The 25,099-nt window shown below is 45.8% G+C and overlaps 1 protein-coding gene across 2 annotated transcripts; it reads left to right on the top strand.

The window, feature by feature from the left end:
• The first annotated feature begins 1,900 nt into the window (after positions 1-1,900).
• On the top strand, positions 1,901-23,283 carry Fasn1 (Fatty acid synthase 1). Of its 2 annotated transcripts, none has more exons than XM_026644159.2 (23): positions 1,901-2,171; positions 7,996-8,198; positions 12,726-13,492; positions 13,966-14,196; positions 14,380-14,697; positions 14,775-15,084; positions 15,166-15,359; positions 15,446-15,674; positions 15,844-16,325; positions 16,433-17,380; positions 17,467-18,084; positions 18,160-18,369; positions 18,577-18,710; positions 18,891-19,311; positions 19,392-19,579; positions 19,651-19,793; positions 19,879-19,999; positions 20,076-20,275; positions 20,416-20,823; positions 20,900-21,222; positions 21,313-21,543; positions 21,950-22,114; positions 22,208-23,283. In XM_026644159.2, the coding sequence occupies exons 2-23, from the start codon at positions 8,033-8,035 to the stop codon at positions 22,562-22,564; spliced, it is 7,164 nt and encodes a 2,387-aa protein (XP_026499944.2). In that variant the 5' UTR covers positions 1,901-2,171; positions 7,996-8,032; the 3' UTR covers positions 22,565-23,283. The 2 variants fall into 2 exon arrangements, with proteins under 2 accessions (XP_026499944.2, XP_026499946.2); XM_026644161.2 differs by lacking the exon at positions 1,901-2,171 and adding an exon at positions 7,536-7,907.
• The last annotated feature ends 1,816 nt before the right edge of the window (positions 23,284-25,099 follow it).

Consider the following 25,099-nt stretch of genomic DNA (forward strand, 5'->3'; position numbering starts at 1 on the left):
TGCAATATACAGATCCATACATATGTGTCCATATGTAAGCGTCTTCTTTCATACTTCGTAACATTGTCTTGCAGATTTCTATAGATAATACATAATAATTTCAGAATCAAATAAATAATATTAATGCGAATCTCCGGTTTTGAGAAATAGAAAGAGCGATAACCGAGAACGGTTTTTATATATCATTTGTAAATATTTTGAACTAAATCGCTGAAACATGACGGTGTTCTATACAAAAATCTGTTTTCCCTCGCTCGTATGGCTATCGCTGGCCAAACCTTAGGAGCTGCATCCAATATTTACTAAAAATTGTAGGTCTTAAAAAGGCCCATAGAAAATCGTTCAATGGGATGTTAGACACAGAACTAACACTCCACAGAATAGAACAAACATTTTTTTCTAAGGCAAACTCTATAACTTTTTTAATCTATTACACATAATTAAAAAACTAAAGGTTATTTGTAAACCGATTTTCATTATTTATCCGTAAAATAATATGTTAGTGGCCGCGGACATATGTTAATATTATAAATATCTCTATAATCTATAATATACATAGGTATATTATAGATTATAGAATATATAGTATATAGATACTATAACGCAATTTTGTGAGTTTGAGATTTAGTGAGTTAGCCTTCCGAAAGTAATCTCCGCAATCGAAGTACCTATTTAAGAATACTTTCACCGTTTGAAAAGTACTTACATGATTCCAGATGGTCATAGGCCATATGTGATTATCTAAATTCGTGGTGATATTCGTTCACTAAGTCGAGCATATACGAGTATATAAAGGTTCCATTGCGTACGCTGCAGAAATAGTTGTAGTTACACGAACATAATGTGTGACTGAATTGTGACCGCATGAAAATTTCTAAAAATAGTCAACGACAACATATTCTGGTTTCTAAAGATAACTCACGGTATTCATTTTTATCTTTTAAATTTTTATCTTTCGAAAATAACGAATTATTGGCGAAGTTTCTTTAATCGCCATCTATTAACGTTATATCGGCAATATCCCGTAGCCTCTTCGATCCGTGCCGAAGACGAATAAACCAGGTTTTGATATCACAAACAATACTTGCAGATAGATATTTGTTATTTTATTCTTACCTAATCCGTATTTGCGTTCAATACACAATGGATAAGTGTTACGGTGTTAGGGTGGTGGCGAGTCAATCGATGCCCAAAGGTGCCGATTTAAGCTTTTTTATTTACCACTGGTTCATATGCAATTGTACTCCAACATTGTTATTGTAGTCAATTAAAAATAGTTTCATTAGATGCCTTCCTGTTAATATAATATTTATTTTAAGATTTAATTATAACATTTCGCCGTATTAGTATAACTACAAATAGATTAGCGACAAAGAAAAACGCTTTCTTGATTCGCACTACACACACTCTCGCAATGTTTAATAGTTGAAATTAACTGAAAAAAAACTACATAATAATAAGCTACTTGTATACAGTCACGCATAAAGTTTGTCTTTGTAATAATAAATAAACTTGATATTGATACCGATGAAGGCATCTTTAACAAAAGTTCATAAAGAGGCGATGTCAATACTAGAGTGACAAGTGCATGTCGCTAGCGTGCAAGCTGTTTTGCGAGTACGGTGACCGGTCGTCTCGTGAGGCCGGAGGCCGAGGATTCCGTACGGACCGGCCGGTCAGCCGAGGCGCAGGTGATTCGTCACCGGTCTCGGACGACCGACCGCCGCGGCCGACTCGGTGAGCGTCGAGCGATGCGACACGACGGCGCGGCGTGGCCGGCGCGGGGAGTGCGAGCCGCGGAGCTCCGTCGCCCGCCATTGGCCGCGTGCACGTGGCCTGATCTCGCACCATAGCAACGTGCCTCGCCCCGGGCCCCGCACGCCCCTCGTTAGATATTCGCGCAAGGAACCGTCTCCTGACTCACAGTCGTGCCGCAGTTCTGCGTTGCTTTGACGTTTCGTTTGATAATTTCTATTACGAATTCGTATTATAAAAGATCGACTGTCGGTCGATAAGTACGAATCCTTACAGCGCTACGCTATTGCATTGTTTACTTTTAATACGAGTGTTAATGGTAGTGGTTTGAATTCCCTTACCATTAAGTTGTTTCTTTCTGCTGAAGAGCTGAGGTCTAAGACCGCATTCAGCATTCGCATTTTTGTAATTATTGAGTAAGTAGTTTCAATTTTTACTTAATATTTCATCATAAAATATTATAAACATACGATCAAATAGGTTAATATTATTTTTGGGTTCGGGATGATTATTATGATCATTCTAATACAACGCGAACTTTTATTTGAATTTTATATAAATTACATCAAAGCATGTTGCAATGCATTTAATATATAAATCTTTACGAATATAGTGATAGGTGTATGAATATAGAATATAATTTAATATAAGAATGTGCGGAATAGAATAGATCTTTAACTCAGACTTTAGGGATCTCTGAGCAAGCGAGTACGTCAAAAATCAGAATGGTGGCGGCAAGTCAATCCACCAGCAATAGCATATTGAGGGATGGTTAGTTATTCAGGAGGCATGCCTTTAGTTTGTCAAATATTTTTTCAAGATGCTTAGATACTCAACCCCAAATAATTGTTTGTAAAAGCTAATGAATGATTTAACCATCTCATTTGATAAGATATATAATACCTATTTAATAAATGATTCACTCTCGAAGTCCATACTATACTAATTCAGTATTTTATTTTAATAACTTGTAGGATTACCGATTAGGAAAGCTATCCGTAAGATTGATTCACAATTTGTCACAGTAAATTAAAAATAAACTTTTGAATTATTCTATTTTGTTCCGATCTTTATAATTTATTTACCTACAAACATAAACAGCTGATTGGGTACAGATTGCCGGCTTGGTTGTCACAACTCACGATTCGCTCTCGCTACTCGAACTCGCTACAGGCGTCAAGTAGAGCTCAACAACTGCAACTAACAATGTAATTCAAACCAGTTGATTATTTTACCTTGAAGATATTTTTCCTTTTTATAAATTTAACTTATGTGCAGTTAAAGCAGCCGGAAAGAATAACGATAGTTTTGATAAAAAAAATGTTTGAAAGATAATATTGCTCGTGGTAATGTTTGATGATTCGCGGTGCGTAGATCAAGTGGCGTGACGTCATCGACCAGCTGACACAGACTATCGCCTTTATCGACTTCCATTCCATTCACCGTCTCCACTCCACTGAATTGAATCTTCGTTTTTCATTGATACGTAAAGAAGTGATAAGCATACAAAAACTATTATCCATACAATATTTATAGGAGGTCCTTACGTAAATCTGGTAAACAAATGAATGAGTCCTCTTATGTTTTTGTAATATACAGTACCTCAGGTTAGTACTATCGCGATATAATCGCGCAGCTGCGCGGCGCGGCGCGTCGCTAACTTACACTCTTACGACTGAGTACAGTTAAAGGACAAAAAATAAGCTTTTAAACGTAAATATAAAATTCATAATGCTATATGTAAATATATACCATCTAAAAACAATGCTTTACATACTATACAATATAGAAAAAAAATAACTGAACTGATTTAACTACAACTTTTTATACAACTAATGTTGTTATACGTTCGTTTTGTATTGATTTCGGTTCTATTATGAGCATTGTCACATCATACTCTTAATATTCTTAATAAAAATACCTTCCAGACAGGTTTTTATAAGGGATTGCTCATTCATATTTATCAATTGTATTGCCTAGATCGGATGCATTCTCGTGAAATTTCAGTTTTATGAAAGTAAAGGTAGGACAGGGCTACCATTATAATTTTTAAATATTCTTTATTATTTTTGGATATCTCCAATTGTGTAGGTAATTTTGTAACCTTAACAACAACCGGAATTCCATAGAATAAGAATAGCAAAACTTGTACAGTAACGTAATGTTATCTAACATCCTACTTAACTTGTTTATTGCCTTTGATGCTGCCTGTTTATATGTGAACTGTTAGTACTGCCTTCGTCCGGGTGCAATATTTAAAGTGTGGATCTAGATGCACACTTTAAATAAAAAAGTATATTCCTCTAAAGCAAGGCGTGGACGTAATGGACGGATATGTACGCGCCTAGTAGATTCAAGCCCTCTCTAATAGAGAGGAGAGATTCTCTTGTGTTCTTCCGTGACAAATCTTAAAGTAAACTTGATAATTATAATTTAAATAAACCTCAGCTGGGACAAGTCTCTTACAAACGACAATCCAGGTTCCGTTACTGATGTAACGTATTTTATTTGCACAGAAACGCAAGCGATATACGACAAGTTTAAATACGAGAACAATTGTCACAATTTCGTTTACTCCTTAACGCAACGCTTTTATTATTAGGGTTCCGTAGACAAAAGGCAAAAAACAGGACCATAGAGGATATAGCTTAAGAGGATAATAATTGTAACCCCTACTTTCCGTTTGCATACGGTACAGAAAAAGTTTTTGGGCAATGGTATACGCATGTATAATAAGATACCGGGAAATATACCATTTACTAAATTTAAAAAGTTTATTGAGACTAAATAAATCTTATTATTCATTAAAAGAATACTTTAAAAAAAAAACGCCTGGATTTAGGCTCGCGTTCCATCACAGGACAGTAATTATTATAAAAAACAGCGTTGTAAATCTGTTTATTTGAAAAGAACAACTATGCGAGTTTCTTGCCGTTTCTTCTCGCTGGAAGCTGCTTTCCGAAACTGTCGTAGTATTTAAATATCGACGATTCAAAAACGTTTACTTGAATAAATTGATTTTGATTTGATTTGAAATAAAAAAAAAAATCATAAACATAGACCTTGTTACTTGCTGCTACGGAACCCTTCATGGGCGAGTCCGACTCGCACTTGCCGCTTTTTTAAATATTAGATCAAACTTTTTGGGGACTGTTTGAAATACAATTTATTGTACTTACAATTTATTGTACTTGTAATGTACAATTTATTGTACTTGTAATGTACAATTTATTGTACTTATAATTTACAGGCAATCAAAATATACTTTCATATAGGCTCTTATGAATCTCTATTTTAAAAGATTAATTTTCATGAAACCCAATAGTTAAGCTTTTTCATTATCATAAGTGGTCCAATCAGCGGGAAACTCGATCGTTACGATCTAACCCCATTGTAGATCTTGCCCCATAATTATTTTGATGTATTCTGTAGGAACATCAGTGAATACAAATTCCAATATCAACAATAGCTACGACGGACCGATTTCTTATAGGAATCTGACTAGAATGTTGATTGGAGCTCTACATACGAAGTTAAATTTGTGGTATATTAAATACGCGATATACCTCAATCAACAGTTACAATCGGAAGTTATGTTTTATACCATAATAATTATTAGTACCTAATTATTAATAAATCAGACAATACTTTAAAAAAATATAGTTTTCCATACAGATGAGGTGAACTAAACTGTCACGTTTTTAATTTGTTGTGGGATAAGCGGTGAGACGAAAATTGGAACCTAAAACAAGAAAAAATGCATGGTATAGCATATAAGCTAATTGAAATGCTTCGTACCAATTATCCCTATGACGTTTTGTTAACGCATTTTATAGATGACGGACATTGGCTCGGTACTCCGCGAGCTTAACGTTATTAAAGCAGGCGCATGGACAGCGAGCCGAGTAATCACACGTTACCGTTATCCGTTATATATTTACGGAAAGGTCAATTGAACATTATTAGCGATATGTAATATACGCAGACACAACAATTTGAATAAGCCGTTTTCGCGCCTGCATCGAGTTTGATAATGGAGACAATTTTCCGCAGTAGGTTTAACTAACATAATATTATCTTGTAATCTATCGGTCGAACTAAGAGCTAGTTGAGACTGCTATGAATCAGTGATGGAGTGGATTTATAATGAATTGCAATCCGATATTTCAGACGGTTTCAAAATAATGTTTTGGGTTAAAATGTTGAGCGTTGTCTGTACAACGACAACTACGTAGATCTGTATCTATTTATAATGACAATTAAAGTAAAGCAAATCTTGATGAATCTCTTTAGTAATATCATCATTTTTAGAGTTTTTTGGATTGGATATAATATAAGACGTAGAATGTTACAAATAGGTACTCTAGAGTCCAACACCAGATACCGACGGTAAGGTGTGATGCGATTCGACTCTGACCCCGCGATCTTCGCTATCGCAGATAAGGGCGACCTTTCCAAGTGCAAACACGCGCGGGGAGACAGCGTCATTACGATTATGCAACTTGTTCCGACTCTCGAGGTCCAATTCTGTCGTTACTGTTTCACAGATGTGCTGCTTTATTCTCTGCGCTTCCGGGGAAACATGACCGCGAACTTGTCGGTACTGCTACCCAATACCAGTCTCACGAATTGCTTCTACGAGTGTTAGCGTCGCTGTATACAATGATATAAAATGTTCTAACGTAAACAGTACCTCGAGACATTAAATATCTACAGGTTTCCTTGTGATTTTCCTTCGTAGGATTTTCCATAAAATACTGGTTAATAATATGAGGTAGAATGTTTATTTTCTGTTTTCAATCATTTGTCCTCTTATTCTATCCGCTCGAAGTATAAGCATAACCTAAATAGTTTTGTGGCTTTGTTACAATCAATACTTACCTAATGTATGTAAATATGTATAGCGCCCGTGTTTTTAACTAATATAATTAACGTACAATGCTTTCAAAAATAATTTTTACTACCAAATCATAAACAATTTGATTATTTCCCAGTGTTTTTTAAGCTGGGAACCGGTTCATGAAAAAATAACAATGCATTGGTGTTATGACGTCATCATTATATTATAATTGCCTCGTCGTAGCGCAGTCCGCCGAGCCCGTCGACTCGATATTCAATACAATAATTATTGCCAGTACTTTGTTTTCTTCGGATGACGCCCCAATTGTACCAAACGTTGCCAACTAAAATTTTGAAAACCATTTTAGTTACCTAATATTGTATTATATTGAAATTGAAATAACTTAAAGAGAAAATATAGAAGACGTAAACCTATTTACATGTTAAAAACAATGTTTGAACTCAGTAAAGACGTCATGTACATAGAACGTACTGCGCACATTCTAGAGTGTTAGTCACTACAAAGTAGACTCTATGTGATAAATATTATATTAGCGTTAATATCTAGATAAAGAGTATCAACTACTTATATAAGCCATATCATAATGCAACACTGAAATAATTATCATAATAATGCAGTGATGAACAGATACAGACATGTCCTGATCTCGTCTCTCGTAGAAACAGGCAAGCGGGCCCGACGACGAGCCTCTGAGGCCCGCGTCAATTGGCGCACAAAGAGCGCTATTGTGAGACCGCCGCTCCTTCAGTGCCTCGTCCCTGCCCCACTTTGCTCTTTCTTGTAACGGGAAGCAGTCGGCGACTACCTGGCGACGGTATCGTAGCCGCACATGTTAGTATGTTGGGTGCGATTGATAGACTTATGTTATATGTTATGAAATGCGTCGGTAATTGAGGGGTCAAGAGTCTGATTGACGTCGGCGATATCGTACGAAGGTCGAATCGGACATCGCTTACCTCAAATTTTAGAATACGTAATCTCTTCTCACGCTCAACTAATAGAAGTTAGGCGGAGGACGAGTTCAGCAAAGAAGATTCATCGACCTTCGTCGTCCTTGCGAGATGATAAGACAGTCAGGGTCTCATGGAAACGTAAGCCGGGTCGCGACCCCACTATCGCGCCCTTTTAACCGTACGTCGCGCCGCCGCAGCTTCATTTTACGCGTGCACTTCCTTGCGTGCGGCTCGACGTCCGCTCGCTACCCCGCTCGCTGCCCCACCGTCCGTCGCTTTTCGTTTGAGTATTGAGTACCGATAGCTTCCACGGCTAATCATACGGCTTCCAAACCACGGTGAGAGGACGTCGACCTGCAGTCTTCGTATAGTTTTAAGTACTTCATTACGACCAGTTCTTATACCCAAGTGTTCGTTTGGTTACAGATCATTAGCGCGGTGAATATCACATCAGAAGGTGAAGATGCCGGGTGCGGTGATGAACGGAAGTCGAGCAGGGGAGTCGGACGACATCGTATTGACTGGGTTATCGGGTCGCCTTCCCGAATCCAATAATATCGAGGAGTTTGCACAACAACTTTTTGATGGGGTCGACCTCGTCACCGCTGATGACCGACGTTGGACTCCCGGTATGTGTATTTTTTTAAATGTATTTCCGAAAAAACAGAAGTCAATGTGCCGATTGTTCACTTCGTGTCCATGTCGTCAGTAATAGCAGATGTTCGGATCGTTGCGATGTGTATTGTAGTGTAATTCAGCCGACGGATTGTGAACGCGAGCCAATGTTCTCAGCATAATAAGGGCTTCTCTTATTCAATTTATTTTCGTCATTGTTCGTTAGTTGGTAATATTCTATATTTATGGAACTAATGCTTACGTATTTAAATTTTATTATAATATTGTAAACGAAAACAATTGAAAAACTCTTTCCGAAAACTGTTTTAGCGAGTCTAGACAAGGCAGATCTTTTTAGCTAGGTAGAAGTTAGTAGTAACTCTTTCTAAAACTGACCTCTGGCATAAATTACTGCGGTAAAAAATATTTAAACGATTAAGAAGGAAGTAAAGACATTTCACATTCACATTCTTTTTTCTAAACCTAGGAATACATACTTAATTTTATGAGTTTCATTCCCTATTGGAGTAACCTATTTGAGGCCTAATTAAACCAAATCTCGAAATTCCTGTTTGTGATTTGTCAAAAGCCAAAATATTGTTTTCCACATTTCTATATTTAAAAACAAACGGCAACAACGCACGGTATGTGCGTCATCCCTATTCGTAAATACTACTGTTATTATTTACAAAAATCCTTTTAATCACATTTTATAAATTTTATTGCCTATATATTCGTTTGAACATTGGCGACTTCAAAATGAAAGACTTACTTCCAAACATTTTTCCATCATTGTACCTCTTCGAAGGATTAATAACAAAAAACAAGCCTATGTCCTATTTTGGGGCTAAACTCTGTTCATAAATTACATAAAAATATATTCTATATATTAGCTGTGGAACAAAAGCAGTTACAGGGTTCTTTTCCATTAATAATATTAGTAAGAACGTTATTCGATTGGGACTGCCAGCTGATCTAGAACAGCAAATTTCGATTTCCTTAAAAAATATATGAATGCTTACGGTGGACTTACCATCTAATTATGCCACACATAAACCCTTAACCGCGGACTCGAAATATACGTAAATAAATAGGAACGCGTCAATGTAAGTCCAGATCTATTTATCCATCGAAATATCCTTAAATTGTTTTCCTTAAACTGCGAGGAAAAAAAACAATAGTAAATATGAGGATACTTCGGATTGAGTCATCTATGAGAGATACGAAGAGCAAAACAAATGATCTCTTGCGCTGGGAATACACACACTACTACAGGAAAAGTGTTATTTACGCCATTCTGCGCGCCATCTCGTTTTACGTAATCAATCCGATTCAAATTAAACAAGTCCGTCTTTTACAAGTTTTGTTATATGTACGTAATGTTGGTATTATAAAAAAGGTTCATCGTCCAAACAATAAGCTATTTTTTTTTAGAACACTTGAGGCTTTTTAAATGGGTAAAAACTTTGTCATCATTATTTTTTTTAAATGTGTTCGTTTCTGTTGAATAACATACAAATATACATTCATAAAAAGGACAAAATAGGCTGCACATTGGTCAGAACAGTAATGAAAGAAAATTTAATAGTGGTGTTAAATCGTAGTATTTTCTGAAGTGTGTGTATATATGTATATATAAGAAAACTTAGTGATCGCATTTTCGCGTTGGAGACTAAGTAGCGTTATTTCTCATATGACGACTTCGATACTCGCGATCGGAACGCATTTGTTTATTTTTTCATATAGAGGTATTGATCCTCCGCGCCTGCATTGCACTTGACATAATCGTCTGCACTTAGCGGCGTCACCCACGCGGCGCAACAGCTTACATTGGCACGACAAATAATAATAATAATTATTTAAAGAAATTTATGTAAAATAGTTTAAATCTGAGTTTTAAACCTGAAAAAGTGTAAAACAGATATTTTAAGACCAATCATAATAAAATATACGTATATACAAACATGAATAAATATATATCAACAATAATGTGGACTCTACCGAAAATTAAAGTGACAGATAAGATTAATAGTCACATACAGAATAATAGTATTTTGTCTGTCTCTCAGAATGGATATAGGGGTGGATCACGATGCACTAAGAAGCTACTCCTCATTGATATGACCATTAGCCAACAGGTTCGTCGTTTTCGAAATAGTCTGTCGACATGCTGGATAGATTATAAGAAGGCCTATGATTCCGTGCCGCATACATGGCTCTTGAGGGTGTTGGAGTTGTATAAATTAGATACAACTCTATGCAGTTTCTTGAGATCATGTATGGGGCAATGGCGGACAGTCCTTTGCTATCCAGGATGCCGAACGATTCATGGTAATGACGAACCGATAAGGATTGAGCGGGGAATATTCCAGGGCGATAGTTTGAGTCCATTGTGGTTTTGTTTAGCCTTGAACCCTCTAAGTACTCTGTTAGAGAGTTCAAGGTTAGGCTATCGTTTGTGGAGAGGATGTAAAGTAATATCCCACCTACTTTACATGGATGACTTAAAGCTCTTTGCACCTTCAGATTCACAACTAATGGAGTTACTAAAGGTAACAGAAACTTTTAGTAATTCTGTTAAATTGGAATTTGGAGTTGACAAGTGCGCGGTTATGCATGTAGAGCGAGGAGAGATTATGGAATCTGACGGATTACAACTTTCAGATTCCATAAACTTTAGATCACTGTCCGCAAACGAATCATACTAATACTTGGGTGTGTTTGAAGCGTTAGGCATCAATGTGACCGACATGAAACAATCACTGCAAGAGCGTTTCTTTGGTCGCCTGAAAAAAGTACTCAAAAGTCTTTTGTCGGGTGGCAATAAAGTTCGCGCCTTCAATGGTTGGGTCATGCCGGTCTTGATGTACTCTTTCGGCATACTCAAGTGGACTCAAAAAGAACTAGACGCCTTGGATAGGAGAGTCCGTGTCCTGCTGACTGCATATCGGATGCATCATCCTCGGTCTTCGGTGATGAGATTGTATATCCCACGGAGATGTGGTGGCCGTGGCTTTTTAAATGCCCAGACCCTACATAACCGTGAGGTATACAAACTCAGGGAGTATTTTCTCCACACTGACTTGGATATGCACCGAGATGTAGTTACAATGGACAAGGGGCTAACTCCGCTCTCCTTAGGCAAAGAGAACTGGCGCAAACCTGTAGTACTAAGTACTGAGAACTGCAAGGAGGTATGGAAGAGCAAGGAGTTACACGGACGCTTCTATCGGGCCCTTCATGGACCCGATGTGGACTTTATGGCGTCCGTATCTTGGCTACGGTTCGGCAACCTATTCGGTGAAACCGAAGGTTTTGTCTGTACAATTATGGACGAAGTTATCATGACGAATAATTACCGGAAGTATATTGTGAGGGATGGCACGGTGGACATATGTCGGGCGTGTCACACTCCGGGTGAATCCCTTAGACATATTATTTCCGGTTGTTCTCGTCTTGCTAACGGAGAGTATTTGCACAGACATAATCAAGTGGCCAAGATTATCCATCAAAAACTTGCACTTCGATACGGTCTTGTGGTATCAGAGGTACCCTACTACAGATATGTGCCCGACCCTGTTCTCGAGAATGGACATATCACACTGTACTGGGACCGATCTATAATCACTGACAAGACTGTTGTCGCCAACAAGCCTGATATAGTTGTGATAGATCGGTCAGAGCGCCGCACGATAATTGTTGACGTCACCATCCCTTATTACGAGGATCTCGTGAAGGCTGAGAAGGATAAGCAAATAAAATATCTTGACTTAGCTCACGAGGTTGTCGACATGTGGGATGTGGATACAGCAGTTATTGTGCCGATAGTCGTTTCAGCGAATGGCCTAATGGCCAAGAGCCTCGACCAACACCTTAAGAGGCTCTCGTTAGGCAGCTGGGTGAAGGCACGGCACGGCGCGTATTGTGAGGAAGTTCCTCTCTCTGGGGCCCTGACCACCGGTGGCTTGGACCCTGTTCCCGCCACTGGTTGGCCTCTGTATTTTATATTTTTAAATATATTTTATATATTTTGTATTTTATATTTAAAAAAATATTATACATGAGTGAGAATAAATAATAATTAGAACGTTCTGATATTAATTAAATACTGAAATAAAAAACACACCTTCGTATTCAAAAAAAAATGTTAATTTGTGTTAACAATGGATGATTAAATCGTTTTTAAACTTAAAATTAAATTAAAAAAATATTTATAGTAGCCGAGTAGTTATCGCATTACAAGTAGAAACTTTAAAAACATGCCAATTGACCTTAGAATTTCAATTATTTAAAAAAAATTATAAACTGCGCGGACACAATTATACAAGGCACTAGTTAAAATAATAAAATAATAAACCGTCGGATAAAATCTATTCACACGTAGTAGAACAATTATTTGTTTTGCATAACAAAAATATATTTGGTCATAAAAATCGTAGTGTATACAAAAATAAATCTTAAATAGAAATAGACATTAAGAATTAGCGTAATGTAGTTAATGTAGTTCTTTTAAATAAATTAAACTTTTAATTATTCGGCAGGCTTACACGGTTTGCCGGAGCGCAATGGTAAACTCAAGGACCTCGCTCACTTCGATGCCACATTCTTTGGCGTGCACGCAAAACAAGCACATCTGATGGATCCGCAGCTGCGGCTGCTGCTTGAGTTGACGCATGAAGTTATCGTCGATGCGGGCCTCAACCCCTCCGAGCTGCGCGGCTCACGCACCGGCGTGTACGTCGGCGTGTCCAACTCGGAGACCGAGGAGCTCTGGACGGCCGACCCGGATAAGATCAACGGCTACGCGCTCACCGGCTGCTGTCGCGCTATGTTTCCCAATCGCATATCGTACACTTTCGATCTGAAAGGCCCCTCGTACGCCATCGACACCGCCTGCTCGAGCTCGATGTTCGCGTTGACGCAGGCCGTGAACGCGATGCGCACCGGCCAGTGCGACGCGGCAGTGGTCGCCGGCACCAACCTGTGTCTCAAGCCGGCCAACTCGCTCAACTTCCACCGCCTGAGCATGCTGTCGCCGGAGGGTCGCTGCGCGGCCTTCGACGCCAGCGGGCGCGGCTACGTGCGCTCGGAGGCGGCGGTGGCCGTGCTGCTGCAGCGCCGCGGCGCCGCCCGCCGCGTGTACGCCACCGTGCGCGGCGCGCGCATGAACACCGACGGCAGCAAGGTGCAGGGCATCACCTTCCCCTCGGGCGACATGCAGCGCCAGCTCGCCACGGAGACCTTCGCGGAGGCGGGGCTGCGGCCTCAGGACGTGGTCTATGTTGAAGCCCACGGTACTGGCACCAAGGTATGGCTGCGTTTATAGTAATCGTGTACTAAACAGGTGTAGCATTCGGCTTCCAAGTTGGGTTCCAAAAAGCCAACGCTGATTGTGACAGTCTATGCTAGTAATTAAAATAAATACTTAAATATAAAATAACAATATAATATTTATACATTAAATACATTTAAGATAATAATGGTAATATTTAAAACTTAGTTTAACAGTAACTACAGGTTAACAACTAAAGGCAATATTTTTTCTTTAGCTAATAATAATCGGTCGGGGGGAGTTGGGGGGAAGGGAGCTGTAATTAAATTATTTTATACTTGTTCATTAGTTTGATGCTATGAATGTATTGTTCGTTATGTTTTGTAGTTTTCATAAATAAATGTGAATTCTGATACCGACTGCTTGGGCTAACCTAATGGGGGATTGTTTCAATATATTTTACTAGATAGATATACTACATTTAAGTATTGAATGATCGTTGCTTTCAGGTGGGCGACCCGCAAGAAGTCAATGCGATAGCAGAGTTATTCTGTAAGGACCGGAAAGGCCCCTTACTGCTGGGCTCGGTTAAATCTAACATGGGCCACTCTGAACCCGCCTCCGGTCTATGTTCCATTGCCAAAGTGATCGTTGCCATGGAGCGCAGCAGTATTCCGGCCAACCTACACTATAAGGAGCCCAACGCTGACATACCGGCGCTCAGCGACGGCCGCATTAAGGTAAAAATATTGCTCGATTAGTCGTAGTCGAGTTCTGGATAAGTCGATTTATAAAATATTACAAAATCTTCATAACTCATTCGTTTTGGGTCAATAGAAAAAAAATATTGGGCTCGTATCGTCTATATTCTATAACAATACAAAGAGAGGGCAAAGGCGAAATAAATAAATATATTCCGACAGGTCGTGGACCGCAACACGCCTTTCGAGGGCGGCCTCGTGGCGGTGAACTCGTTCGGCTTCGGCGGCGCCAACGCGCACATCATCCTGGAGTCCGAGCGCGCAGGCCGGCCCGCGCCCGCCAGCTACGCCGCGCCGCGCCTCGTGCTGGCCTCGGGCCGCACCGAGGAGGCCGTGCGCGACCTGCTGGCGCTGGCCGCCGAGCACCCGCGCGACGCCGAGCTGCACGCGCTGCTGGACGCCGTGCACGCGCACAACGTGCCCGGACACGCGCATCGCGGCTTCCGCCTGCTCGCCGACTCCCCCGTGGAGGAGATCTCGGTGAGCGTCGCCACCTCTGCCGCCGCGCGGCCGGTCCGTCGGCGACTCGTCACTGACGTCGCATTTGTGTCGCGCAGGAGATCGAGAGCGGCGAGCCTCGCCCGATCTGGTTCGTGTTTTCGGGCATGGGGTCGCAGTGGGCCGGCATGGCGCGCACGCTGCTGCGCCTGCCCGTGTTCGCGAGCAGCGTGCAGCGCTCGGCCGCGGCGCTCAAGCCGCACGGCATCGACTTGCTGCACGTGCTGTCCGAAGCGCCGGACGCCGCCTTCGACAACGTCGTCACGTCCTTCGTGTCCATCGCTGCCGTGCAGGTCGCCCTCGTCGACGTTCTGCGCGCTGTCGGTATCCGACCGGACGGGATCGTCGGTCATTCGGTCGGCGAAATAGGTAGGCGACCTCGATTGATCGAATGATCTTTTCGACTGGATTGCATACGAAATCTTATACTAAAAGAGTGATTTGCGCTAGGTTGCGCGTATGCCGACGAGACCCTGACGGCGGAACAGGCCGTGCTCGCGGCATTCTGGCGAGGTCGCAGCATCGTGGACGCGAAACTGCCTCCCGGCGCCATGGCGGCGGTCGGGCTCTCCTGGGAGCAGTGCGTAGCGCGCTGCCCCCCCGACATCGTACCAGCGTGCCACAACGCGGCGGACAGTGTCACGGTACGGTCTCGCTAGCCGGATCGCAACCCAGAGTCCAACGTGAACTAATCGTTCGACATTGATTCAAAACACCGGTGGTCGGACAGATATCGGGGCCAGTGGAGTCGATCGAGAAGTTCGTGGCGACGCTGGCGGCCGAGGGCGTGTTCGCGCGGCGCGTCAACAGCTCGGGCGTGGCGTTCCACAGCAAGTACATCGCGACCGCGGCGCCGCAGCTGCGCCGCAGCCTCGAGCGCGTCATCCCCAACCCCAAGCCGCGCACCTCGCGCTGGCTGTCCTCGTCGCTGCCCAAGGACCAATGGAATTCAGAAATAGGTTAGAATGATCGTGCATACGTGAGGAGCAATCGAAATAAATATCACCCAACAGTACGATCCGACGTAGGAAACGTTTCGTATATAAAAACCATCGTAGACATTCCGTCAGTGTCGGTAGTTTCTTGCAAATGAGAGTCCTCAGTTCGGTCGGGGCGGTCGTATTCCAGCCAAGCTGAGCGACGCCGCGTATCACGTGAACAACCTGCTGTCGCCGGTGCGCTTCGCCGAGGCCGTGCGCGAGGTGCCCGAGCGCGCCGTGCTGGTGGAGGTGGCGCCGCACGCGCTGCTGCAGGCCGTGCTCAAGCGCGCCCGGCCCGCGCCCGCCGCCGCGCACGTGCCGCTCGTGCGCCGCGACGCGCCCGACGCCCTCGTGCACCTGCTGTCCGCGCTGGGCCGCCTGCACGCCGCGGGCGGCCAGCCGCAGCCCGGCGCGCTGTACCCGCCCGTGGCGTGGCCCGTGTCGCGCGGCACGCCGGCGCTGGCATCGCGCGTGCGCTGGGACCACTCCGTGGAGTGGAGCGTGGCGCACTACGGCGCCGCGCGCTCCGGCGAGAACGTCATCGAGTACGACCTCTCCAAAACCGACGAATCCTTCATCGCTGGCCACAACATCGACGGCAGGATTCTCTTCCCTGCCACGGGATACCTGGTAATCTCCACAGATCTCGCTGCTATCGGTATCGAGTTATACTGAAAATAAGAGACGATATGTAATTGGTTTTATTAACATGGTGCCGTCCGTTTTTTCCATTACAGACTCTGGTTTGGAGAACTGTGGCGAAACTACATAACAAAAAAGTCGAAGAAACCCCGGTGATACTTGAAAACGTTCAGTTCAAACGCGCCACGATCATGTCCCGGGACGCGCCTGTCCGCTTTCTCATAAACGTGCTGGAGGGCACGGGCGAGTTCGAGGTGTGCGAGGGCGGCGGCGTGGCCGTGACGGGCTTCGTGCGCGTGGCGGACGACCCCGCCGCCGAGCGCCTGCCCGCCGCCGCCGAGCCCGCGCGCGCCGAGCCCGACCTGCTGCCGCTCGTCACCGACGACATCTACAAGGAGCTGCGGCTCCGCGGCTACAACTATGGCGGCATATTCCGAGGCATCCGTACCTCCGACCCGCGCGGCACCGCCGGCTCGCTCGCCTGGGACGACAACTGGATCTCCTTCATGGACACCATGCTCCAGTTCGGTATCATCGGCGTCGACACGCGGGAACTGTACCTTCCCACGCGACTCCAGCGTGCCGTGATCGACCCGGCCGCGCAGGCGGCCGCCGTCGCCGCCGCCGCCGACGGTAGCATACCGGTGCGCATGCGTCGCGACATCGACACCATCTCCGCCGGGGGAGTCGAGTTCCGCGGCGTGAAGACCAGCCTCGCGCCGCGACGCGCCAACGCGCAGGCCGCGCCGAAGATAGAGAAATACGTGTTCCTGCCGTACGACAACGCCACGGTGGGCACGGAGGACACGTCGCGGTCGAAGCGCGACGCGCTCACCGTAAGCCTGCAGCTCGTGCTGGAGAACGTGGGCGCGCTGCGCCTCAAGGTGGCCGAGGCGGCGCTGGAGCGCGCGCCCGAGGCGCTGCTGGCGCCGCTCGCGCTGGCCGTGCTGGAGGACGAGCCGCAGGTGCGCGTGGAGACTTCGCTGGCCGGCGGCGCCCAGCCGGCGCCCTACGCGGCCCCCATGCAGCCCCATGGCATTAAGGTAGCTCGTTTGTTCTATTGTTTTATTACATTATGAATTATATTAGTGCTCCGATAGTGAAGTCGCAGTTTTTGTATCGGTTTCAGGTGACCACTAAGGACGCTCGCAGCGGACCGCCGGATTCCGACTGCCATCTGGTTATAGCGGCAGACGTCCTGACTCGGCACGGCGCGGCGGTGCTGTCGAACCTCGCCGCCGCGCTCGGCGAGGCCGGTTTGGTACTACTAGAGGAGCCGCACGGCGCGCTCGACGAGAGAGGAGCCGCCAAAACGATCGAAGAGGCCGGGCTCGGCGTGGTATCGCGTCAAGTCGCCGCCAACTGCGAGTACTTGTTGCTGCGGCGCCTCCCCGTGTTGCCCAAGGAACGCGTCGTGGTGGAGATCGGTGAGGACGGCAAATACGCCTGGGTGGAGACCCTACGGGAGGCCATGCAACGCGCGGAGAGCGAGCCGCTGCGCGTGTACGCGGTGTCCCGCTCCGCCAGCGCCGGAGTGCTGGGTCTCGCCACGTGTCTGCGCGGAGAGGCCGGCGGGCGCTCATTGCGCGTCTTTTTCCTTCCAAACGCGAAAGAACCTTTTGCACCCGATGCGCCTGCCTACGCGTCGCAAGTGCGCAAGGACATCGCAGTCAACGTGTTGCGCGCCGGTGTCTGGGGATCCTACAGACATCTGCCGCTAGCGGACACGACCGACGCTCAACTACAGGTATGAACATCGATCGATCGGTCGATAACATTCGAGCGTGCTATGAGACTATGTATTGATGTAACCGTTCCGCAGGTGGAGCACGCCTACGTCAACACGCTGACCCGCGGAGACCTGTCGTCGCTGCGCTGGATAGAGAGCGACCTGCGCTTCGCGCACGCGCGGCCCACGCCGGCGCGCTCGGAGCTGTGCCGCGTGTACTACGCGCCGCTCAACTTCAGGGACATCATGTTGGCCACCGGCAAGCTGCCGCCGGACGCCTTGCCGGGCGACCTCGCCGGACAGGTGAGCCTACACCTTTCACGCACTCGGAACCACCACGTGGATGTAGTGAATATAAATCTAATGTAATTTGATGTGATGAGAAATACAGATATCCTTTACCGCTTAGAATGATATGGCTCATCAGTACGTCAGAACTGGATGGTTCTTACAAAACTACTGGCCAGTTTAAATTGTCATTTTGTTTTATTCATCGATCGCAATTTTTAGGAGTGTATTCTGGGTCTCGAGTTCAGCGGTCGGTCGACGGATGGAAAGCGAGTGATGGGTATGGTCGCGGCGAAAGGTCTCGCAACTACGGTCATGGCCGATCGAGGCTTTCTCTGGGAAGTTCCGGCGGCTTGGTGAGCACACAGACTTTGATAAGTTCCTGCGTTAATAATGATATATCGTTATATGAATTACAAACATAAGTAAAACCTTGGAAATCTAAAATATGAAAAAACTTATGAGTTATCTCATATAAGTGTTATCTCCACAATTAAATAATCAATAATATTACTGATATATTATCGTGCGTGCAGGTCGCTGGAGGAGGCGGCCACGGTGCCGGTGGCGTACGCGACGGCGTACTACGCGCTGGCAGTGCGCGGGCGCATGCGGCGCGGAGAGGCCGTGCTCGTGCACGCCGGCACGGGCGGCGTGGGGCAGGCCGCCATCGCCATCGCGCTGCACGCCGGCTGCACCGTGTTCACCACGGTGGGCACGCCCGACAAGCGCGCCTTCCTGCGCTCGCGCTTCCCCGCGCTGCCCGACGAGAACATCGGCAACTCGCGTGACACGTCCTTCGAGCAGCTCGTGCAGCGCCGCACTCGCGGCCGAGGCGTCGACCTCGTGCTCAACTCGCTCGCCGGAGACAAGCTGCTGGCCTCGGTGCGCTGTCTGGCCAACGGCGGCCGCTTCCTCGAGATCGGCAAACTCGACCTGTCCAATAACACGGCGCTGGTGAGCGATCGCATATCCCTCTCGACGAGACGAGAATTGGGGTGAGATATCTTTTTAATGCGACCTATTATCGGCGACAGGGCATGGCGATCTTCCTCAAGAATACGACCTTCCACGGCATCCTATTGGACGCACTGTTCGACGCAGTCTCGGAGAACGAAGAGAAACAGGCGGTCATGCGTTGCGTAACAGAGGGTATCGCGAACGGAGCCGTCCGTCCTTTACCTTCCACTGTTTACACCGACCAGCAGCTCGAGCAGGCCTTCAGGTGATTGCCGCTGCGATCCAATCGAAACGACGTTCAAAGACGAGACGTATACGAGTTACCTCTTGCCGCAGATACATGGCGACGGGCAAACACATCGGCAAAGTGCTGCTGCGCGTGCGCGAGGAGGAAGCGGGCGGGGCGCGCCCGGCGAACAAGCTGGTGTCCGCCATCCCGCGCACCTACCTGCACCCCGCGCGCAGCTACGTGCTCGTCGGTGGGCATCCTACACATTCGTCTCACGTCGTCTTTGCGTCGCAGCCGACCACAGATCTCTCATGTTATTCACTTTCTTGGCTCAGGCGGTCTGGGCGGTTTCGGTCTGGAACTCGGGCAGTGGTTGGTGATGCGCGGCGCTACCGCACTCGTCTTCAACTCGCGCAGCGGAGTACGCACCGGATACCAGTCGTGGTGCATCCGCAGGTACGCCTTCCGACAACACACCCGAGACTACGAGGATGTGAGATCTCAGATAGTCAGTGGCAGTGATTCTCCGCAGATGGCGCGAGAAGGGCGTGAAGGTGGCCGTGTCCACGGCGGACGCCACGACGGCGAGCGGCGCGCGCGCGCTGCTGCGCGAGGCGGCGGCGCTGGCGCCCGTGGGCGGCGTGTTCAACCTGGCCGCCGTGCTGCGCGACGCCTTCCTCGAGAACCTCACGCCGGACGACTTCCGAGCCGTCGCTCGGCCCAAGATCGACGGTGACTGCTACGTTCCCGTCTAATTCTCTCGTCTCGTAGACTTAGAATTGATATATACAAAAATTGATTAAACAAAAAAATATGAGATCTCCTGTTTTTGCCTATGTCGTTTTACAATATTTACCTTTTGCATATCATAGGAACGAAGGCCTTGGACGTGGCGACGCGTGAGTTGACTCCGGACCTCGACTACTTCGTCGTATTCTCATCGGTGTCTTGCGGGCGCGGTAACCCTGGGCAGAGCAATTACGGTCTCGCCAACTCCGCTATGGAACGAATCGTGGAGCAGCGGCAAGCCGACGGGCTGCCCGGCCTGGCCGTGCAGTGGGGTGCCATAGGCGAGGTGGGCCTGATCGTCGAGACCATGGGCGGCGACGAGGCGGTGGTGGGCGGAACCGTTCCGCAGCGCATCTCGTCCTGCATGGAGGCGCTGGGGGCGCTGCTGGCGCGTCCGCACGCGGTGGCCGCCTCCATGGTGCTGGCCGACAAGCGACGAGCCGCCGCCGCGCCGCAGCAGGACCTCTTGCACGCTGTTGCCAACATCCTCGGTACGCGAATCGTACTGGACATACGTGCTAGTTCGAAATACTGAGGCATCACTCATTCCTTTCACTCGATCTACAGGCATCAAAGATCCCAGCAAAGTGTCGGACTCTGCTAACCTCGCGGAACTCGGTATGGACTCGTTGATGGGTGCTGAAATAAAGCAGACGCTGGAGCGCGGATACGACGTCGTATTGGGCGTGCAGGAGATCAGAGGGCTTACGTTCGCGAAGCTGCGCGCTCTCGGAGGCGAGGGCGAGGGCGCAGTGGCCGCACCGGCTGCAGCGGAGCCGGCTGCCACAGACCTCGGGCAGTTCGCAGTGCACGGAGAGCTCGTTCCCAAGCAGGTCATCGTCAAACTACCGAGCGCCTCGACCTCCGACGACACGCCACCCGTATTCATGGTGAGTATGCTCGGTTCCAACGAGGCATTGTAAACTATCCTTTGATTCATCGAATGCATATTGAGTAAATTTGCGATCGCAATTTCGCAGGTTCACCCGATCGAGGGGGTGGTGGACTCGCTGCGCGGGCTGGCGGCTGGCGTGCGCGGCCCGGTGTACGGTCTGCAGTGCACGGGGGCAGCACCGCTCAGTGACATGGCGGCGTTGGCGCGCTTCTACGTCACGCACATGCGCGCGCTGCAGCCGCAGCCGCCGTACACGCTGCTTGGGTACTCCTTCGGCGCCGGGGTCGCCTTCGAGATGGCCTTGCAGCTCGAACAGGTAGATGCCGATTGTTGTTTCAAGTCAAAATACAGCTTAAACAAATTGTTTGGCTGTACCAGGCTTTGTACCAGGGTAGATACCATCCATTCAAATATTCTACCTACAACCAAACAGCAAAATATGAGTTTTGTTGCCATCCGGCTTGAAGAATGCATGAGCCAGTCTGTACAGGCACTAGAGTCATAACGTCTTAGTTCCCAAGTATGGTGGTGCATTATTGAAGGTTATCGTTATAATATTGTGTATTCCTTATAACCAATGTGTAAAGGCGATGATTATCCAACACGTGGCCGCCTAACTATTTTATTAAAAAAATATTTAATAATTTCTAGTATTAGGAGTTTCTACGATATAGCGAAATAAATAATATAATAGTAATGAAACGAATCGATAAAAATCACAGGCGGGTTGCGAGATGCGCTTGGTCCTGGTGGACGGCTCCCCGGCCTACGTCGCCACGCACACGACGCGAGGAAAAAAGAAGCGAGTGACGCGAACTGCACAGGCCGACGAGGCCGACGCTCTCGCTTATTTCGTTCAACTTTTCAAGGACGTCGACGCTGTCAAGGTCGGTGTTAGTTTTTCGGTTGGCTAACTATAGTCCTCCGCAGTAATAAATGAGTAACAGAAGTCGAGATATAACGTATCTGTCGGTCGGCAGTTGTCGTCGGAACTGGAACGGCTCAGCAGCTGGGAGGAGCGCGTGAAACGTACAACCGCGCTCGTGTCGGGCGCCACCACACACGACGTGGACACCCTGGCAGCCGCCGCCGCCGCTTTCTACCGCAAGCTGGTGGTGGGAGACGCCTACCGGCCGGCCGGCAAGCTGGGCGCGCCCGTCACGCTCTTCACGGCTAGCGACAACTATGTGGCGCTGGACGAGGACTACGGGCTGAGTGCCGTGTGCTCGGGCCCGCTGGCCACGCACCGGCTGCCCGGCAACCACCGCTCCATCCTGGCCGGCGCCGCAGCCGCCTCCATCGCTGACCACCTGTCCGGGATGCTCACCAAGCACTAGTCGCCGCACGAACGTTGCTGTGTGAACGTGACGACCGTCTCTCGATGGAGTGATTGTAATCGTAGAATACGTAACATGCGTCTTGACGGAAACCGATTTTGGAATAGTTGTCTACGTAAATGTAGATATGATCTGTCGACTCGGTCGTGGTTTGTTTTTATATACGCACTGTATGGAGTACATAAGTTTATGTATCGAAACATATATCTGCACGACCTCTCGAAAACTTAAACATAGTACGTAGATATAAGAAATTATATTTCGTGGAAGTGTCAAGCTTCCGTAAGTAAAAGAACATATTATTAAAATCTCAATCGAAAAAACGATGGTCGTGAGAATGACGTCCTTCCGTTGGGTATGACAATGGATGTTTTATATATTTAATTTATGTTTAAGTGCAATGGCCTCTCTATTTAACTATGCGGGGTAATTAGTAGAATTTGTAATTATAGATTAAATTACTACACAGTAGAGCTTGGCTCGCCGCTTGTGATACGATACATTCCGACGCGGCGCGCTCGCTCCGGCGACGCGACGTCGCGCCACAGTCGCGCAACAGTCGCGCCACATTCGCGGCGCCGGAGCGATCGTGCTTGGCGCACTTAGTATATAATAAGTAGGTGTAAGTAGTTAGTTCCTGTGTGTGGTTGTTGTGGTAATTTATTTATTGCAGAACTAGCGCAAGTGCTCTGTGATTAAAAATGCATTATTTTTGAAAATCTTGTTTTATTCAACCTCTTTGTTGATGCTATTCTGCTTACATATAAATCTCGAAGGTTAAAAACTAACACAATGTTCACTCGTTGTATACAAATACTGAATTATATAAGAAAAGACATAACGCATTTCAGGTGTAATTGAATGATACTCTTTATTTTATCGACGAAGGTACCATTACTATTCGTTAAGATAATTTTAGTGTAACTGAAGTTTGCATTTACGTTTTGTTAAAGTACGATATAGAAATTAATTAAGACCGACTAGTACGTTACAATCAGTCGGTGCCGACGGCAGACACGTGGCCCGGCCGACACTCGACACCGACACGATGCGAGACAGTTCGCGAGACGCGGTCGCCGACGACGGCCGACATCCGCTGGATTACGAGTGACTTGTGTCTCACAATATTGTTTTTTTTTAATTCGAACTATAATATTATCAAGTTACATTATTTTAATAAGCGAAAAGTTTACTCCGTAGGTGTGGAAACTTTTCATCATGGCGTGAATATCTTTTAAAAAAATCCTTAACACTTAATTATTAAAACGCGTTATTATTCAAATGAAATTTACGTGATAAATTGTAATTATATTAATTAACTTGAGATGTTCTGGTTATATACTTGATTTACTTTTATTGTAATTATCACTTAACACAGGTTAAACATTTAAAGGAAATCAACGTGTATTGATTCATCTGCAGATTATAAAAATGAAAATCAATATTTTTAATTACAAAATAATTACTGACACTTTCTTTGAAACGGATTTAGTAACGAAAAGTGTAAAATGTCAATATAAATAAATAGCGAGGAATGTTAAGTCGGGCTCGCGTGTGGTCTGTGCGAGGTGGCAGATCGGATGCTCGCAGAGTCACCGCAGGAATTTACAAGGCGGTGTTAGTATCGCTACAATTAAATCTATTGCTTCACTAGTGGGTAGCGGATCTTTTTCCGATACGTTGCGACGTTTTTAGAGTTCCTGTACACTAATTGGTACCTTATGTTTTACTTATATATTGGTCCCTTGCATTTTATGTAAGCAACGCGATCGAAGTGAAGCTGAAACTGTATGGCGATGGCGGTCGGAAAGACGCTCAAATCAATTTCGCCAGCATCCTAATATCGTAAAAGCTATACCAAATTAATGTATCGGTGGATTTAGTTTAAGGTTTTCTTATAAATAATAGAAGAACACACTTAATGAATATAAAATATTCTGTAGGTTAAACGTAAAGAAAGCTGAGTGAAATCTGTCTCATTATAAAAGTCAGTAAGGTCGCTGATGGGAAATGCAGAGAAGAGGTCGCGGACTTCGCTCGACAATAGAGATCAACGGTCATGTAAATAAAACTGCACAAGCGTGACATAGATTTACTTTAAGAATAAATAAGTTTTCAGAATCGACGCCTCAGATCCCGATGTCACTTTAAACTTGATAAGTAATACAAACTGTGCCTCGGATATTAATAACAACAACATCAATTGATTTTATGAATAATTTTATACGGACGTGCGCTACTGAATTTAATAGTAGGTACATATAAGTATTGTGATTTATGAATTACAATTTTCAAATCGGTAATTTGTTATTGTCCACGTGGGTAAGAATAAATCTTTAGAAAAATATATATTAAATTCAATGTACTTACTTCAAACAAAACACTCTTTAATCGACAAATTTAATCTTTGGTTTTATTTCATGACAGATATGGACTATACTCGTATATAGCCATGAGCCCAGTGGTTAGAAGACGTTAATCTCAACTATCGATTCCGATTTCGACCCGGGCGAGGACCGCTGAATTATCATGTGC

This window comes from Vanessa tameamea, chromosome 16 (assembly GCF_037043105.1).
Source record: "Vanessa tameamea isolate UH-Manoa-2023 chromosome 16, ilVanTame1 primary haplotype, whole genome shotgun sequence".
Classification (NCBI taxonomy): domain Eukaryota; kingdom Metazoa; phylum Arthropoda; class Insecta; order Lepidoptera; family Nymphalidae; genus Vanessa; species Vanessa tameamea.

Bases quoted from the DNA above. Each gene is read 5' to 3' on its own strand.
- Fasn1 (XM_026644159.2), top strand. From the start codon at position 8,033: ATGCCGGGTGCGGTGATGAACGGAAGTCGAGCAGGGGAGTCGGACGAC. The intron at 16,326-16,432 runs GTAATCTCCACA...TTTCCATTACAG, and splicing joins TCCCTGCCACGGGATACCTG to ACTCTGGTTTGGAGAACTGT. The intron at 21,223-21,312 runs GTGAGTATGCTC...GCAATTTCGCAG, and splicing joins ACACGCCACCCGTATTCATG to GTTCACCCGATCGAGGGGGT.